The sequence below is a fragment of the Pristis pectinata genome, chromosome 11 (genome assembly GCF_009764475.1).
Source record: "Pristis pectinata isolate sPriPec2 chromosome 11, sPriPec2.1.pri, whole genome shotgun sequence".
Lineage (NCBI taxonomy): Eukaryota > Metazoa > Chordata > Chondrichthyes > Rhinopristiformes > Pristidae > Pristis > Pristis pectinata.
In genome coordinates this window covers 18,064,357-18,078,796 of record NC_067415.1, presented here as the reverse complement: position 1 = coordinate 18,078,796, position 14,440 = coordinate 18,064,357, and the positions used below count along the sequence as shown (strand labels likewise).

Here is a 14,440-nt window from a genome sequence, read left to right as displayed (position 1 = left end):
AACTACCCAATGTTTGACCATTCCAATAGTTCTTGACTTACAGACTCCTTGCAAGTCCAAGACTTACTGAATGACATAAACCACGCAAGTGTCACTTTCTATGCCTCCATTATGCCAGGGAATTAGTCTCTAATCCTGTGCCAAGACATAGCTGGAAAAGGATTAAAGACCCCATTTATTTCAATGGGGATTCTTAACCTGCACTTTAGGAAATGAAACATCTTTCCTTCAGTTTAATGTTTATGGATATTTGTGAGTGTGCACATTCACTAACGTTTTGGTTTGAAATTTTTAAATTGTTTATATCTAGTTTGATAATTTCCAACGTGTTTAAACATCAGAATTTTAGAACAGGCTTTGTTTTCTGACAGACTGCCAGGGCATTCCAGGGGCAGCATCTCCTCTGTATAACACTCAAGGCCTAGCTGCCACTGAGATCTTGTTGCCCAACTCCAGGATGTGGAGGATCAGCAACACTAGCCCTCTGCATCCATACCAAGCAAATGAGGGTGGATTGTAGGGACTGTGGGGAGTGAGCTAGGTCTAGGAATATCCTTTCCATTACTTTCTTCCATTAGAAAATGTCTGAATTCTGGATAAGTTGTCAAAAAATGTAATTACCTGAATCTGCAACGAACAATGAACGTCAGCTTATCATTTAAAATTCAATGAGTATGGGGGGAATAAAAAGTTCAAAGCTTACCTGGAGGATATCCAGGACTGCCACTAGCATACATATTAGCAGTATAGGCTGGTGCAGTTGTAGGGTAACCTGCAGGATAACCTGGACAATGAAACAGAACACAATGTCAAGTAATAGAATATGCTCAAAATTAAAACAAAAGCACTATTAACAAGCATATATTAAGATATCCTTCACCAAACAACACATCAAAATTCAGTGTTTCCCTAGTTAGATTTTAATGGTTGTCCACAGGCAGCATTTATACTAATACTAGTAATTATAAAAGGGAGTGCATCCCATATTTGAGTACATGAATTTTTCATAGATACCCAATCTAGCTGAAGGCTCCAGAACAAAGATGCAACGTCTTGCTTTTGACTCAGGTTAGGGTCTATGGCACAGTACAGAAGAGAAATAGATTGTGATTCTAATAAGTTACATCTTTGCTTGCAACCAATATCCCCAACACAAGATGTAATCATTACAAATCAATACAGGTGAACGCTGCGTTAGAGGGACGTTGTGTTCCTAGACAAAGGTCAATGAGTTTATGTTACAAAGCCACGTGCGCATGCATCAAGAAGTAAAAGTTGCAAAAACAAAATTGTTTACCTTTTCCCCAACCTAAATTTTGAGCACATTTTTATTCCGTTTCCCAGATTTTTGTAGTGATTTGTGAATTCCATAAGGATGAATTTCCATTACCCACACTGCCATAATGCAGTGGTCACCTATAACTTAACATGCCCACTAATACATGAAATACACTATGGCAAAATGTTTCCAATATTTAACAAGCCAATTTAACAGGTTCATGCATAGTCCTCTCATTATGACCTCAAAATATTCTTCTAATCCTTTCTCCTTTAGCTTCCCTGAAAGGTTCATGTTGGTAAACACAGATTTACTTCACTTTTCATTTATTTTTTGCCTTGTGGTTGCACGCTCCACATTGCAACTCCTCTCCAGGTAAAGATTTTCCAGCGTACCCTATAAGACCACTTTATATTGATAGCTCCCACTCTTGGACTTGTCAACAAGATACAACAAGCAGTTTCGTTATCTTCAAGGAGTCCTCAGGTTATCTGATGTTTTCTCCCCTCAGGAAAAAGACCCAAATCAGTTCAATCTATTCTGACAGATCGAATCTTAGTTCTGGTATGAATCTAGTTAACCTTTATTAAAACTTCCCCAGTTCATCAACATCCTTTCAAGGAAAATGTTTACTTACGTAATAGAAACTAGTGTCATTTAATAGTTTGAAGGTAATTGATGCTCCAATAAATGTTATTAATCTAGCCCCCAGGATCTCCCTTGATTTTTTTTCTGATAAATTATCATTGCTCTCCTTATGGCGCCCTCCTGTGTAAATATAGATTAGCTCCAAGGCCAACTTCTGATCCAATTTGCAATTTTCAAAAATTGGTATACCATCACTTGCTGCTCTTAACATGGTTTCTCCTGCATAGGAGGAACGCTTTGTGGAACATCTCAGGTCAGGATACAACTGCAGACTTCTAGCTGCTTGGCATTTTAATTCACCACCACATTCCAATTTTGACCAATTTGGAACAGTGTAGGAGTTAGAGAACAAAGCAGCCTAACATTGAATAGCATCTCATCTTTAGTCTTCCAAACAGCAGTTTAGTTTCAAATTCTAACCATTGCCTCCAGTTTCAGGCAGATGTAGTAATGATTCCCAGTTAAGCCCAACTTTTTTTTTACTAGCCCTATTACTATCTCATCTGCCTTGAATTATTGTCCTCTTTAATCTTCTAACTTCAGTTTATGAAAGATCCTTGCTTTTGCTCTTTTGTCCCATCTCAAATTTCCTTTTTTCTGTAATTAACTCATTACTTTTCACTTTAAGTCCTGACAAATGGTCATTAATCCAAAATGCCCAGTTCATGCTACAAATACTATCTGCTCTGCTAAGAAGTTCCCATATGTTGGGTTTCATTTTAGATTTCCAGCACTTATTAATGTTAAAGCAAAACACTAAGTATCCCACTGATAGATTGCTGGAGAAATGGAATAGGAAACCAAGTTAATCCTGCAGCTGGGTTCATTTAAGCCAAGTTCACCTCAGTGACCTGATGGACTGAAATACAACATTAACTTAAGTGTTATCAAGGCACTCCTAGATCAATTGCTTAATTTAATTTTTTTTCCTTTGTTTCTCTGGATGTGCAAACATTTACTGAAGGCAAGAAAGTGGATTCAACTGCCTCTGCATGATTCTGAAGATACAACCACAAACTGTAGTAGTTACATAATTTAGATACAGCAAGGAACAATGATGCACTTCCAGGATAAAATGAAACTTGGAAGGGAACTTGCACTTAATCATTTCCTTAAAAAAAAGTTAACATTCTGCTGCATTAAATGTTCATTATATCATTGCTATAAATTGAGGAAATCAGTTTGAAGATCAATTCAGAATACTCAACTCTCTAGGATAAAGTGAGCCCGATGCACATTCTGCCTTTCTATTTCATTATGCTAAACAGTGCTTACTCTTTCCTCGTAAAAATTTTGTCAACTCTGCATATCTTGTCAGTTTTAATATGCAAGGGAAAAAAGATACTGATTTCCAGTGCAAGCAATCAGCTTGAGTAACTTTGTAGGTTGAGCAGCATCTGATGCAGGGTTTTGACCCAAAATGTCAACAATTTTACTCCAATTATTGATATCATACAAATCCAATCTACAACAAATATACAAATATATTTAAATTTTTTGTGATGTATAAAGTAGCTGGAATTACTTATTCAAGACATCAGGTCTGCCTGCATCTGTATACTGATGCATATGACAGTTCAAAGCTCTCAAATGGCGCTCAGCAAGCCCGACAGATCTCAAGAACTGGCAATTTCAAAATGTACAATATGCACGTCATACCTTAAAAACTTAATGTATTTAGGACTGGTACCTTGCTCATAGGCACAACTGAAAGTTCTAAAACTTGGTCCCTACTGATGAAAATAGGGTTTGTATGAAGCTTGATTAACTGATAAAATAGCTAGCAATTTTCCTGCATTTATTTTACAAGAATGTTAATTTACTGAATGCTGGAATATATTAAATTTTAGATAAATCTTTAAACTTATGAAAAGCAGTAAATTAAGACTGAATGGACTCAATGCCAATGGCATATACACCTTTGACAGATTACTTATTTTTGGCCTGTTCTAGATCCCCCAATAATTTAGTTTCATTTATGTTCAAGGAGGAGACTTCAAGTCTAATTAAACACTAACTGTCAAGTACTCTAGGTGATTGGTTTGCTCTTGCTTTTAAAATAATCAGCAAATAAAATGGATGGATATGTAGTTGGGCATCATTATTTAGAGGCATAAAACAAGGTCTTACTTCCTGTTCAGATGCCATTAAAACATTTAACGGCATCTTTCCTTCTGAAGACCTTTCCGATTGAGCAAGGAGACCCATGCATCTCGCCAATATCCTTCTGTCAATCAATGCCGAAGTAAATAAGCTAATTTGTCTCATTGCCATTTATGGGGTCACTGTGTGTAATCTGCTAGATTCTCTACAAAAGGTGTCTATACTTCATTAACTGGTTGTAAAGTGCTTTCAAGATTCCTTAAGGTGCCAATAACTGAAAGCTCCCCCCTCCCCCCCACCACACACAAAAGGCCACCCTCCATTTTCAAGTGGTACTAAACCACCACAAGCTCCTCAAAATAGAGACACCTTGCACAGTCCACTGCATCCATGTTTTCTGGACCCTTCTGTCACCTGTACAATTTCACTTCTCTCATTCTGACACCAAGAAAACCCACCTTATTGATGCATTATTCCTTTAATATTCCTATCTGTGCTAAATGACAAATAATTCCAACCTAGCTTTACATTAGTTTACAGTTATCCTCGTTATATTCAGGTTTCTTTCTCCAGATGATAACCCAGAGCAGAACCCTCTGACTTTTATACTGGATAGTTTAAGCACATGGTTATGCCAACAACTGTCAAACTATTTACAGCTATATCTACACATTAGTAATTAACTCTGCCTGAGCTTGTATTCAAACGAGATTCCTGGGGTTAACTGTCCTACTGCATTGCAATTCCTTAGTGTTTTGGAAACCTTGATTAGCATGGTTTACATAACTAAAATGGGTGTTTCTGGCTAACCAAAGATGAATTAACAAAATATTCTCCCCAAAATGCTATTTTAAAGATACAAGTACATCCTTCATGATGAATTGATCAAAAAAAATCATAGAAACTTACATTACAAAAACAGGCAGTTACAGTACATCTCACCCATGCCAACAATGCTAATGCCACTTGCCTGCATTAGACCTATATCCCTCTATTCCTTTCCTTTCCTATCCAAATAGGAGTCCAAATGCCTTTAAACACTGCAACAGTATCTGCCTCCACTATTTCTTGCAAATGTTTCCAGATAACTACCATCCTCTCTGAAAAAACATACCCCTCAGATCTCCTTTAAATTTCTCCCCTATCACCTTAAACCTATGCACTCTAGTTTTAGACTACCCTGCCCTGGGAAAAAGATACTAACAATCGATACTCTGTCCCTCAATTTTCTCAACCTCTAGAAGGTCACCCCTCAGCCTCATGTTCCAGTGAGATTAAACCCACTCTATCCAATCTGCCTCCATTCTAGGCAACATCCTGGTGAATCTCTTCTGCACTCTATTGCTACATGTCCTCCTGTAGTACGGCAACCAGAACTATGCAGTCTCACTAATGTTTTGAACAACTGCAACACGATGTCCCAACATGATTTTTATAAATGACTTGGATGAGGATGTGGAAGGGTGGGTTAGCAAGTTTGCTGATGATACAAAGGTTGGTGGTGTTGTGGATAGTGTAGAAGGGTGCTGTAGATTACAACAGGATATTGATAGGATGCAGACCTGGGCTAAGTGGCAGACGGAGTTCAACCCGGATAAGTGTGAAGTGACACTTCGGGAGATCGAATTTGAAGGCAGCACAAAAAGGTTAATGGCAGGACTTTTAGCTGTGTGGAGGAACGGAGGGATCTTGGGGTCCACGTCCATAGATCCCTCAAGGTTGCTGTCTAGGTCAATAGGGTGGTTAAGGTGGCATATGGTGTGTTGGCTTTCATTAGTCGGGGTATTGCATTCAAGAGCCGTGAGGTAAATGTTGCAGCTCTATAGAACTCTGGTTAGACCACACTTGGAGTATTGTGTTCAGTTCTGGTCATCTCATTATAGGATGTGGAAGCTTTCGAGGGTGCAGAGGAAATTTACAAGGATGCTGCCTGGATTGGAGAGCATGTCCTATGAGGATAGGTTGAGCGAGCTAGGGCTTTTCTCTTTGGAGAAGAGGATGAGAGGTGACTTGATAGAGATGTACAAGATGATAAGAGGCATAGATCAAGTGGCCAGTCAGAAGCTTTCCCCAGGGCAAAAATGGCTAACATGAAGGGGCATCATTTTAAGGTGATTGTGGGTATTGGGGATGTCAGAGGCAAGTCTTTTTCTCCCCCCCCCCTCCCCCCCACAGGGAGTGGTGGGTGCATGGAACGCACTACTGGCAGAAGTCGTGGGGGCAGATACATTAGGGACATTTAAGAGACTCTTAGATAGATACATGAATGATAGAGAAATGGAGAGCTGTGGGAGGGAAGGGTTAGATATTAGAGCAGGATAAAATGTCGGCACAACATCATGGGCCAAAGGGCCTTACTGTGCTCTAATATTCTATGTTCTTGTACTCAGTACCTCAGCCTATGAAGGAGTGCTTGCCAAATGCGTTCTTCACTACACTATCCACCTGTGTCACCGCTTTCAGGGAGTGATGGACCAGCACCCCAAGGTGTCTGTACATCAACACTCCCAAGGTCCCTGCCATTTACTCTATATGCCGTAACAGAATTTGACCTCCCAAAGTGCATTACTTCACACTTATCTGGATTAAATTCCATCTGCCACCACTCCTCCCAATGTTCTAGTTGATTTAGGTTCTGCTGTATCTTTAAACAACCTTCTTAGTTATCTATGACTCCACCCATTTTCATGTTAATTGCAAACTTACTAGTCACACTCCCTATTATTTCACAAAGGTCCCAGCACTGATCCCTGCAGTACACCACTTGTTATAGATTTCCAGTCAGAAAAACCAGCATCCTGTGCCTCCAGCCAATTTTGGATCCAGTTTACTAACGCGCTTCATATTCCTTATGCCTATCATCTTGTCAAAAGTCTTAAAAATCCACATAGGCAACATCATCCTGCATTTATCAATCTCAATTACCTCCTGAAAAACTCAGATTTGTAATGGCTAGCACATGTGCAATGCAATGCACACAAATCTTCATCTATAAATTAAAACACCAGACAATTCTTATCATAGAGCCATAGTTGTACAACACTGGAACAAACCCTTCAGCCCACCACTTCCACGCCAACCGTTGCACCTTTCCCTACTAATCCCACTTGCCCACATTAGGTCCCTAGCCTTCTATGCCTTGGTGATTCAAGTGCTATCTCAAAGTTTGAGTATGCAGAATGTTGAGCATCAGTCTCCACCACCTCAAGTAGTACAATCTAGATTTCAACAGCTGAAAAAAAAATCCCCCTCAGATCCCTTCAATACCTCTTACCTCCCAATGTAAACATATGCCTCCTCTTGTACACCCCCATCATGGAGAAAAACTACTTGCCTTATCATCTTAAATATGTTTAAAACATTTTACTAATTTCTGGCATCTTTAAAAGAACAATGGTATCAAGTATTTATCACCAAAATTAGAATCCGCTGAAAATAGCATTTTGAAGAACCCTTTACCGTGCAAGTGTCCTCAATTCTGTCCAACAGCAAACTGTTGGAGTCTTGCCGTCACCCCAGACCAACAAGCAGGTGAAAAAAAGGCCTCCAGAACAGCCAGTACCCTTGCTGACCTTTAAAACAGCAAAGAGGAAAATATACAAAGGGGCCACAAAGACAAAGTAACTTAACCACGTTCAGGCAGAGGTCCTCCTCAGTCATATCTAGAGACACAATGGACATAATTTACACCATCCCATAACTGCCTGTTATTGAGGAAATCCACATCTGACAGATAGGAGTCATTTAAAGGCCAGCTGGTGAGAATTCAGGAGCAAGTTGTTCCCATGAGGAAGACAAACAAGAATGGCAAGATGTTCCCATGAGGAAGACAAACTTCAGATGAAAGATGTTGCAAATTTATTAAAGAAAAAGGAAGCATGTGCAAGGTTTAGGAAGCTGAAATCAAACAGGTCCTTTGAATATAAAGCAGGAGAGAACAAACTGGGAATCAAGAGGGCCTAAAGTAGCCATGAAATGCCCTTGGTGAGTAGGATTAAAGAATCAAGGCATTTTACACATACATCAAAAACAAATGGGTAACTAGGGAGAGGGTAGGACCATCAAGGACAAAGGAGAAAATTTATGCCTGGAGACAGAGGAAATGGCCAAGGTACCAAATGAGTACTTTGCATCAGTATTCACCAAGGAGAAGGACATGGAAGATAACAAGATCAGGGAGGAGTATGCTGATATCAAGACATGTTGATATCAAGGAGACGTTGGGTGTCTTTAAGATCCTTAAGGTGGATAAGTCCCAAGGGTCTGATGGGATCTGTCCCAGGTTATTGAGAGAGGCAAGTGGAGATTACTGGGGCAGAGCCAATGTTGTTCCTCTGTTTAAGTGCAGTAGAAACAAACCAGGAAATTATAGGCCAGTGAACCTTGCATCAGTGGTAGGGAAATTATTAGAGAAGATTCTTATGGATAGGATTACTTGCATCTGGAAAAACAGACATTAGGGACAGTCAGCAATGGCTTTGTGCCAGGGAGGTCATGTCTTACAAACTTGATTGAGCTAGATGAGGGCAGTGCAGTTGATAAGTCTACATGAGCTTTTGTAAAGCATTTGACAAGGTCCTGTGCCTTATATGGAAGGCTAATTCAAAAAGGTAAGACCCCATGGATTCCAAGGAAAATTGGATCCATAATTGGCTTGAATATTGAGACAGGTGATGGTGGAAGGCTGCTTTTGTGATTAAAACCTGTGACCAGTGGTGTCCAACAGGGATTGGTACTGGGTCCCTGAGACTTGGATGTGAATGTAAGAGATACAATTATATTATGGATTGTGAGGAGGATAGCCTCTGACTACAGAAAGATATTGATCAGCTGGTAAACTGGGCACAGCAATTGCTGAAAGAATTTAATCCTAATAAATGAGAAATGAGGTCAAGGATAGGACATACACATTTCAGTTTCCTAAGGCCCTAGCGAGCATTGAGGAACGAGTCCACAACAACCTTGAAGGTGGCAACACAGGCAGATAGGGTGGTAAAGAATGCATATGTGATGCTAAGTGCCATTAGCCAGCACACAGAATACAAGGTCCGTGCCACGTCTCTGGCACGGAGTCTGGCTCTGTGGCTCAGAAACGAAGGGTGGGGTAAGAGAAGTGCAGTAGTGATAGGGGATTCATTGGTTAAGGGAACAGATAGGAGATTTTGTGGACGAGAACAAGACTCCCGGATGCCAGGGTCAAAGACATCTCAGATCGCGTCCACAGCATTCTTAAGGGGGAGGGTCAGCAGTCAGAAGTCGTGGTCCACATCGCTACCAATGACAGAGGCAGGAAGGGTGTCAAGGTCCTGCAAAGCAAGTTCAGGAAGTTAGGTGCCAAGTTAAAAGACAGGACCTCCAGGGTGGTGATCTCAGGATTACTACCCATGCCGCATGATAACAAGGCAAGATTACACATGGCTAAGGAGATGGTGCAAGAGGGAGGGCTTCAGATTTTTTAATCATTGAGCTCTCTTCCAGGGCAGGTGGGACCTGTACAAGTGGGATGGTTTACACCTGTACTGTTGGGGACCAATATCCTTGCAGGTAGGTTTGCTGGTGCGCCTCGGGGGGGGGGGGGGGGGGGGGGGGGGGGGGAGGGGAGAGAGAAGGGGTTTAAAACTGCAGTTACAGGTCAGTAAAGAACTAGAGTCCGTGTAGAAAGGGTGTGATTGCTTTTCAGAGGATGTAGAGGAGATTCAATAAGATGTTGCTGAGATGAAGTGTCTCAGGTATGAGGAGAGAATGGATAGGTTGGGTTTGTTTCCTTTGAAGCAGAGAAGGCTGAATGGGGGATCTAGAGGCATTCAAAATTATGAGATGCATAGATAGGGTAGTCAATACTAAATTTTTTTCTCATTGCAGATTTATAATCGGAGGCAAAGGTTTAAAGTGAGGAGCAAGAGGTTTAGATGGGATACAAGGAAGTATTTTCCCATCAGCGGGTGGATGGGGTGGATTGGCAATTCCTGAAAGGGTGGTGCAGGCAGAGATTTTCCACAACATTTAAGTATCTAGACAAGCACTTGAATTGCCAAAGCATAGAAGTGCTACAGCCAAGTGCTGGTAAATGGGTGGGATGGATGGGTACTCTATGATCAGCATCGACAAGGTGAACCAAGCAGCCCGTTTCTGTGCCATTTCATTATGACTTCAATAGCCAGACCATACCATTTGGTTGCCTGACACCAAAGTCCCAGAACAGGCACTTTACCCTCAAAGCTACATCACAGCAAAAGACTACCAGGACACAGGAAACAATTCAAGAATGTTCTGAGTGTTCTCAAAAATGTCTTGCATCTGCACCAATTCATAGGTTCACTGGTCCATGACCATTCAAAACAGAGGAGCCACATTTGGGGTGACACTGAGAACCTCATCCCTTTGCTGGAATCATGTAAAAGCCCAATGAAAATGGCATGAGCAGTACTACACTACCCACCCAGCCCATCAAAAATCTCCTGCACCATCTATGGCAGTCTGTGGAACCCACATTAGCTTCATCGACCCCCTTAACCTAAAGAACTGAAGCTATCCTTGACCCTGAGAGACTGCCCAAGATTGTCATAGTAACATCTGCGGCATGCTAATTACTAAGCTTCCCGGGACAAAGTCAATTAGATCCACATAAACCCTCTTTTTATAAACTGTTTTTGCATTCTCAGCACATTAACACTAAGTGACAAATAACTTGAGATACTGGAAACAAACCTGCTTCAATTACACATTTAGTGCCCACATCCAAATGCCATCAGGAATTAATTAGAAAATTAGCCCAAACTGAAAATGCTCTATGCAAAACATACTTTGCACTTCTGTACAAGTGGACTGTTCAGATTTCAGTTTAACATTGATTATCATCAAAATTAATTTTAACTGTTCAAAAACTGAGAATGCTGAGTTACAAACATCGAGAACAATGTAGTTTTAACTGCAAGGATATACAAATAATGATGTGCTCAAAAACAAAATTTTAATGCAACAGGAAAGGACTAATTAACATTCAAATTGATTCCAATGCAAATTACTGCTCATATTACCACTTCTGCCCACAATTATAGTAACCAACTTTGTGCCCATATCAGGCTTATAACTGATGGTCTAATTCAGAATGGAAGGCATGCTTAAGATAGCCACAAGACCCTCTTTCTCCTGAGGTAACTATTCTACTGGAGGTTAAAACTCCTGTGGCACCATTTAAAACAAATTTTTCTAGGAATTAGTTCTCAAAAGACCAACTTCAATCATTTTTACAACACAAATTGTAGTTTTACAATAACCATATGAAAATATTACAACCATCTCCATCTTAACTATTTTCTGCTGCTGCAATTTGTCCACTCTCTTAAGGAATGCAGCAAGATTTTAACCATTCCCTGTGGTAAAGCACTCCATATCTAACAACTCTCTACAAAAAGCAATCCATCTCAAACTGAATTTTAGATTACTCATTAATTCCCCAAACTTAGGTAATATTTTTCTGATCACAATATCAAAACAAAATTTTAACCTCTAAATCTCCTCAGCCTTCTTCGCATCAGAGAACACAGTCATAGTATCTCGCGCATTCACAACTAGCTGCTTATTCAGTATAGTGTATACTGAATACTGCTTTAACATGCCTTGGATAAAATGTTAAAATTGCACAATACCCTGTTGATTAACCATGACTATTTACAAATATAGAAAACCCAATTTGTTTTAAAATCAGTAAAACCTTTACTCTTATCCCATTTTCCCAATGGCACCCAGCACTATAATACATGACACTTTCTCCTGCTGGACTGTGTTTTGCCATATGCATTGAGAATCATTCTCTTCACTTTTTGCGCTGGTGGATGACAAAGTCTATGGACCCAGCATATACTTAGAATAGCAGACTTAAAACCTTTAAGTCTGGAGTAATAGATATAGATTTAGCAGACAGCTTCTCTTGAAGACACTTCTGAAGATCCTTGAAGGGGAATTGGTGCAAAATTTCTTTTCTATATAAAGATTCTGCCTGTTTATGGTGCTTTGAAGGGTTCTGAATATTCAAGATGGTTCTCACAAAGTGGCAGTCTATTCAATAGTCAGTTTCTTGCATGGCCTTTGACACATAAGCATCCTTCCAACCTAACTCTATGATATGGTCAAAGAGGTGCTAGGTGCTTAGAGCAAGGCTGCCTCAAGGTTGTCTTATAACTTCTGACTCCAAGGATGGTTTTTGGGATAACCACACAGGATACTGAATAATGAATGTTCACAACTGCATTGGAATTGTTCTTTCTGACCCCTCCTTTTCCAACCATTCCAGAGATCTGATTCACATCTGACTCTAATGCTGAAATCTCCTTGGGTTGCATAAAGTTGTGTTATTGCCCCAGGCCTGTTTTCCATCTTCCTAGCAGTCATTCTTGCCCACATTAAAGAACCTATGCCCACTATCTAATACAGAATGCAGGGCAGAGATGTGGTATATAGCAAGAAACCTGTCCCCATTGCAGAGGTCCAGGCAGTTAAAACCAGAGGACTAGGCAATCAAAGGCAAGGGCTGGGTGGTTTAGAGGGGTACAGGGAAGATATTTTCACCCAGAGGGTGGTTGGAATCTTTAACAATGCTTGAGAGAGCAGTGAAAGAAGAGAGCTTCACAACATTTTGTAGATGGACAAGCACTTGAATCCCAAAGCATTGAAGGCTACAGGCCAAGTACTGATAAATGGGATTAGTTTAGATAGGTACTTGTAGTGCAAGGGTGTGGTGGACAGAAGGTCCCACTTCTGTGCTGCATGGCACAGAGAACAGATGGACAGCTTTGTTATCTCCACACAATGATGGGACTCTTCAAAGTGTCAATTATTTATCTTCGGTATGCTAATGACATCTTGGAACTAAAAGATCCATTCAGCAACCTTTGTCTACTGACACAAAATCCCTTGGAATCCTCTTTCCCAGCCCCAAACCCACATAATCAAGTTTCATGCCCTTCATTCCCCCCCCCCCCCAAGCTTGCTTTGTTCATGAGAACATCACACCTTTAAGCTAATTCTCATTATTAATCCAACTCCCTTTCTTGACTGCATGATGATTTGCAACTCTTCCCTTTCAAAACCAACATCTTAAAATCAATCCATCTGCCTTTGGAAGTAACTGTACCGATCTCCATCCCCTTGCTTCTTCCTGTCCTTGATTATTCCTGGTACTCCTAAATATCAAGTTTTGAGAAGGATAAAAGTTGCATTCCACACCAGAAGACAAATTTATGATAACTTCAACTGTAGCCCAATTTCATCAATGGAGTACAAGATGCAAAAATTTGCAGACTAGTTCAATGCTTTTCCAGCTTTCCAAAAATGGTGGGAACTAGAAACCTTTTGATTCACAATTCATCTAAACAGATCTAGATCAGAAGGTAATTCACAATTTAGTTAAAAATTAACAAAGTTATTAAGACTAAAAGCTAATAAAACAATAGCATTTTAAATAAAATTCTCAAGAAAGCCTGGACACATTTGTAATTTTTGGAGCAAGATGCTGGGTACCTTTTTTTTGTTTAAAAGGATGCAGAACAACAAATATTTGAACATAAATCTCCAGATACTAGAAATCTGAAATAAAAACAATGTTGGAAATGCTCAGACCAGGCATTAACTGTACAAAGTGAAAGAGTTAATGTGTCAGGATAATGACCCCTCATCCAAACTGAAAAGTTAGCGTCAACTTGCAAAGAGGATGGGGAATGGATAGATAGGCAAATAGAATACACTGAAAGCATCATCAAAATATTTTCCTCCCCGAATAAAGCCATAGATTTATAGCCTTTGTTTACACACTACACCTAGATCTCAAAATTAATAACTGGTCTTAAATTTGAACATATTCAATGGAAGCACTTGGTTAGCTGATATTCTCTTTTAGGTATTTAAATATTTTTAATCCTTGTTATTGTCTATTATTTTAATACATTCAGAATATTAGGAGGGCATATTTTGTGGATATATTGGTACAAAGGAGAAGGCCCCCGGGGTAACCATGTTTATCTGCTGGACATTTGCATTCCTATCCCTCGTGGATAATAAGGACTCCATGCATTGCTGATATGGTGAGGCCAGGGTTGCCATAGTGATTAACTGTTGATGAAGCCATCTGGTTATTAATGAGGACAATTTGAGAGAGGAAACAAAGGAAGTAAAACCCATGAACCAGTGAGAGCTTGAGGAAACACCTAGCAGGTCAAGGAGCATCAGTGGAGAGAGAAAATATTGATAATATCACAGATGGATAACCTATAGCAAAACTGGCTATTCTGATAAAAACAAAAGGTGAGTTAATTAAAATTGTTCAATTTAATATTGAATCCAAAAGGCTGCAACATACCCCGATGGAAGATGAGGTGCTGTTCCTCAAGCTTACAATGTGCATCGTTAGAACAG

General features: G+C 40.0%; 1 protein-coding gene across 2 annotated transcripts in view; it reads right to left on the bottom strand.

Annotated features, from left to right (window-relative positions):
* fam168a (family with sequence similarity 168 member A) overlaps positions 1 to 14,440 on the bottom strand; it is a 79,508-nt gene that overhangs the window by 31,873 nt on the left and 33,195 nt on the right. For both annotated transcript variants that reach the window (XM_052026679.1, XM_052026680.1), the window contains exon 3: positions 704 to 784. In XM_052026679.1, coding sequence (XP_051882639.1) covers positions 704 to 784 — 81 coding nt within the window. The remainder of the gene's footprint in view (positions 1 to 703; positions 785 to 14,440) is intronic.